This window comes from Sinocyclocheilus anshuiensis, unplaced genomic scaffold (genome assembly GCF_001515605.1).
Source record: "Sinocyclocheilus anshuiensis isolate Anshui unplaced genomic scaffold, SAMN03320099.WGS_v1.1 scaffold278, whole genome shotgun sequence".
NCBI classification, from domain to species: Eukaryota; Metazoa; Chordata; class Actinopteri; order Cypriniformes; family Cyprinidae; genus Sinocyclocheilus; species Sinocyclocheilus anshuiensis.
The window spans coordinates 1,519,215-1,524,262 of record NW_015546072.1 but is presented as its reverse complement, the minus strand read 5'-3'; the positions used below and the strand labels follow the sequence as shown (position 1 = coordinate 1,524,262).

At 38.0% G+C, this 5,048-nt stretch overlaps 1 protein-coding gene across 1 annotated transcript in view; it reads left to right on the top strand.

Moving 5' to 3' along the window:
• LOC107699732 (serine incorporator 5) overlaps positions 1-5,048 on the top strand; it is a 45,451-nt gene that overhangs the window by 4,375 nt on the left and 36,028 nt on the right. The window contains exon 2 of the mRNA XM_016501074.1: positions 3,782-3,949. Within this exon, the coding sequence (XP_016356560.1) occupies positions 3,782-3,949 (168 nt within the window). The remainder of the gene's footprint in view (positions 1-3,781; positions 3,950-5,048) is intronic.

Here is a 5,048-nt window from a genome sequence, read left to right as displayed (position 1 = left end):
TTTGAGACTTTAGTCTTTGCAACTTTACAGATCTTCTTTATGCACCAAGAGCTTGTAACACTCCAAAGAGAAAGGAAAAATTGAAATTGCATCATATGACCCCTTTAACATCTCTGTTTTAATAATGTAATTATTTAATAATTACATTTTACTAATTAAAATGCATATCTAATCAGCTGAATTCCTAAAACTTTAAAATGGGGAATTGTTTCCATGCTTATTTTATTTGACAATTAATAACATTACAGCAAAGAACTATAGCTTTATGATGGATTTTTACTTATCTATTTATTTTTTTAAATGTAAATTCTATGAAATTCTGAATTTTACTGTCAATTCCATTAATTAATTTGTATTATTAAAAAGCATATCCAATTCATAAAATATACTCTCGTAACAGGAAAATGTTTCTGTGTTCATTTTATTTGACAATTATTGAAAATACAGCAGAGAACTACAATAGCATTTTTATGGATTTAAAAAAAAAAATCATTTAAAAATGTAACGTTCTATAGAATTCAGAATTGTATTGACAATTCCATCAATTTAATTGATGTGTTCCATACATGCTCCTTTTATTTGACAATTCATGAAACGACAGAACCAGCATTGAGTTATGGTGGATTTTTTCTGGACTTATTTCTTCTAAACTGTGAAAAGTTTGGAATCTAACCAGTTATTGAGTTAACATTTTCCCTAGTATTGAGTCACTGCAGTCCAAACCTATTGTGCAGCTTTCACTGGCTTACTATTGTTTTTTGTTTAAGGAAGTAAAAGTTACTGTTTTTAGCATCCAGCAGTTCTGTAATAGCTTTAACATCCTTATTTTCTGGTTATGGTCGACTTTTCTGCTGGGTGTAAACACGGTCGGAACTACAAACCTAGAATCTGTTTGCGAACACAACATTCCTCCAACTTTTAGATGTAGCTTCAAAGATCTCCTCCACACGCTTCTGATGAGCTTGAGAATTTCCCAGTCTGAATTGTAAGGAAAACAATGTCCAGGTTATTGTCCTTACTCGTAGTCTGTCACCTTTCACCCAGACCCCTGCTGGTTGCGGGAGAGGGTTAGAGAAGGGCTCTTTGTAGAGGGTTGAGAACTGTCTCCGGGGCAGGAGATGGGGGATGGTTTGATTGCAAGAGGGTGTCGAGTGCTGTCCCACTCGACCAGTGTTGACCAGCGATGGGCTCCATGGTGCTGTGGAGGAATGGGGCTGTGATGGGTTGGGGTCGTACATGCTGCTGACCACCTGTTGTCTGGAGAGGGGACACGTCCTCTGGATTCCTCTGCTGTCTGTCTTGTTTTATAGTTCTGATGTGCTGTTTACTGTCAAATTTATGAACATTCATGCTTCTAGAAGATAATCAGAGGATAATCGGCATTATGATTTATTTTTTAGGTTGTTGAAATTAATGGTCCCATTAAAGGGATAGTTCACCCAAAAATGAAAATGGTTATCATTTACTCATCCTAAAAGGTCCACTAATGTGCTTTGAAACACGCAGCGTTGTTCTGTGTGTTGACGTCATTTCAACTGAAACAGGAAGACTACATATCAAGCAGTCACGCCCCCCTTTTTAAAATAGACAATAGTGTTTCATTTATATCACAGTTACAGTTTGGACCAGAGTCGTTGAGCTCGGTAAAGCCGCATTTGACAGCATATGACAGCCACAATCTCATATTGCTATAAAATATAGCATTCTGTGTAGGATTCAAATGGGTTCATTAAGTTTTATGGCCTGCGCCAACTCGTGCATATTATTCGCTCCGTGTATCGTGTCTGTGAACCGGAGTAGACTGCGTGCGCGGTGTGGCGGTTTGCGTGACACTGCGCGAAACCAAACTTCATTCGGCCCAACGGAAAACATATTTACACTGTCTGAATCGTTCCCTATCCCCTATATAGTGCACTACGTGCCATTCACCATACAGAAAATACAAATCCTGTGAACAAGTGACCGATTTGTGCCGCAGCTTCAGTAGGCCTGTCACGATAACAACTTTTTGTTGTGCGATATATTGCCCCAGAAATAATTGCGATAAGCGATATTATTGTCATTTTAAAGACCATTTTATGCCACTGAATATATAATCATAATGTAACAGCATAATAATGCAAGAAGGCCTACACACTTCCAAATGACAACAAACTTTAAATTTTTAAGAATATTTAGATCATGGAAATGAAGTATCAAAATATTAGATACCTTAACAAAGAACTTGTATGGAGATTTTTCCATCTACAGATTTTTCCCGGACCTTCTTTTCTCTGTAAATTAAGAGTGCACACTATTGCTGAAAAACACAATCACTACTTAGCAGTCAGATGTCTGTATGCACAAAGGCACAGAACCCTAAACAAGACCATATCTGCAGATGAAACTTTTTTTGTAGAAGCATTTTTTGAATTTGAACTAGCACCTCATGACTACACCACGTTACGTACGAGAAGCTGCAAAAGACACAGGCTCAAGTGGAATGTACAAAACATGGTGACATTAATTTTTAAGTAAATATAATGGGCGATATATTGCGTCACCAAAAATGATTGAGGTCATGTACATATATTGCACGATAAGTCGATATATTGATTATTGTGACAGGCCTAAGCTTCAGCATCTATTTATAGTGCAGGGGGCGGGACGCTTCGGGTTCTAGAGAGCATTTGATTGGACAGAAAGTGGACCCCACAAGTGCGGTGTGATTAGGATTGCAAAAGGGTGGAAAATTTCCAGTAAATTTCCGGAAACTTTCCAAAAATCCCTGGAATATTCCAAAACATCTTGGAAAGTTTCCAAATTTTCTGTAATGTTTCTGAAATTTACTGAAAATGTTCCACCTTTTTGCAACCCTATAGGTGTGATGTCATTAAAATCGCTGATCCATATTGGCGGAAGTGAGAGACTGTAAGTTTTGAATGCTTAGGCCTATAAATATTTTCAATACACAAATATCAACAAATATGAAGGAATTAATTTATTTTCACTATTTGCAGGGTATCTTTAGAATTATAATTTTTTTTAATTAAGGCAATTTATGACCCATTTTAAGAGCCGCACAAGTAAAATGAACACAGTATGAGTGGGGCTGGACAGTGACAAAATAATGTTCTTTTTAGCAGCATCATATGACCCCTTTAATAATCTAAATCTATATTTTAAGAACATTTTCAACTTACAAAACTAACGTAACTCATGTATTTACAACATCCTTTAAACATTAAAAGGATGATAATTAACGATTCCTTTTTCTTTTCTTCTCTGGCTGCATAATGTCTACAAACAATAGTAGAAAAGATTAAGGGATTTTCTAAAACGTCTAGAAACATTTGTACTGATACCGTATCTACTCATTATGATCTCGGAGCCTCATGTTATGTCTGTGTCTTGCGTCATGTGAATCAAGTTGCCTCATAGTAACAGCCCTGCTCTACTATTGCTTACAGCCAATAGGAATGAGGCATTTGTGTTGCTAAAGGGGATGATGACCAATAAGACGTTCACAGTCCCCTCAATGCATTTGTTCAGTTTCACAGTACATTATAGACTTGTATTGGTTTATTTCAGCTGAAAAGTATATATTACTTAATCTTAAAAAGATTGTGTTGTCTTTGCCTTGGTTTACAGTAACACTTTAATTGGCATATTTTATTCTTTTAAATGTGCAGATGTGCTTTAAAATCCATTTGTTTAATTGTAAATCATTGTAATGGTTTGTGAACTGTTATCGTCAAGCACTTGCATGTGTCCCGCTCACTCATGTGCTGTTTTTCTGCAGCTGGCTTGCTGCTGTGGATCGGCTGCCTGCTCCCTGTGCTGCGGCTGCTGTCCCAAGATCAAACAGTCCACCTCCACACGCTTTATGTACGCCCTCTTCTTCATGTTGGTCACGGTGACCTGTGTCATCATGATGTCCCCCACTGTGGAAACAGCAATGCGAGAACATGTGAGTTTGTTCAGAGCTTCTCCGTTTGCTTTTTTTTAGTATCAGGTTCCCTAATATACAAAGACTATTAAATCTGGCCTAAGGTCAGCAGCACCCCGTTACATCACCTGCTGCTGGGCATCTGCCTTCCTGCAAAAAAAAAAAGATCCAGCTCAAGTCAAACACAAATATTCGTTCAGCACACTTTCATATTGTTTGTGCTGTTGGGGCAAAAATATGCAGAACACTAGTAGGCCTACTGATTTAAATTATTACTACACATTGCTAAGTGAAAGCATAGGCAAGTTGTTTTTAAGTCAAAATATTAATAAATGAACACACAATGGGCCAGGTAATATGCTAATATAATAATAATTATATATAATAATAATATCCATTGACACTGCTCCACTGATCATGTGCTCGTTACTCCACTGCACACCTCGGATCACTTCCTTCTCACTCTTAACCTCAACATGGTTCCTGACACAACACATACCCCTACACATGTCACTTTTCGACGTAACCTACGCTCTCTCTCACCCTCCCGGCTATCTGCTATGGTTTCATCTTTGCTTCCTTCCCCTGAACAGTTATCATCTCTTGATGTTAACCGTGCTACTGATACGTTCTGCTCCACTCTTGCGTCTTGTTTAGACACTGTCTGCCCCTTGTCTTCCAGGCCAGCTCGTACCACCTTTTCTGCCCCTTGGCTATCTGATGTTCTCCGTGAGTATCGTTCTAAGCTCAGAGCTGCAGAAAGAGTATGCAGCTCTGAGCTATATATTTTGTGAGTAAATCACAAAATCCTACTGACCTTAATGTATATCGATCACTTCTCTCTTCGTTCTCTGCTAATGCCTCCACTGCTAAAAGGACATACTATCACAACAAAATTAACAATTCGTCTAACTCTCGCATGCTCTTTAAAACATTTTCCCCTCTCCTTTGTCCTCCTCCTCCCCCTCCTCATCAACTCTTAACACCTGACGACTTTGCCACATTCTTCATTAATAAAATTACAAACCTCAGTGCACAATTTGCCACACCACAAACTGTCAAACACATCTTACCAGCAAACATACAATCATTTTCATCCTTCTCTCCACTCTCTGAGGCA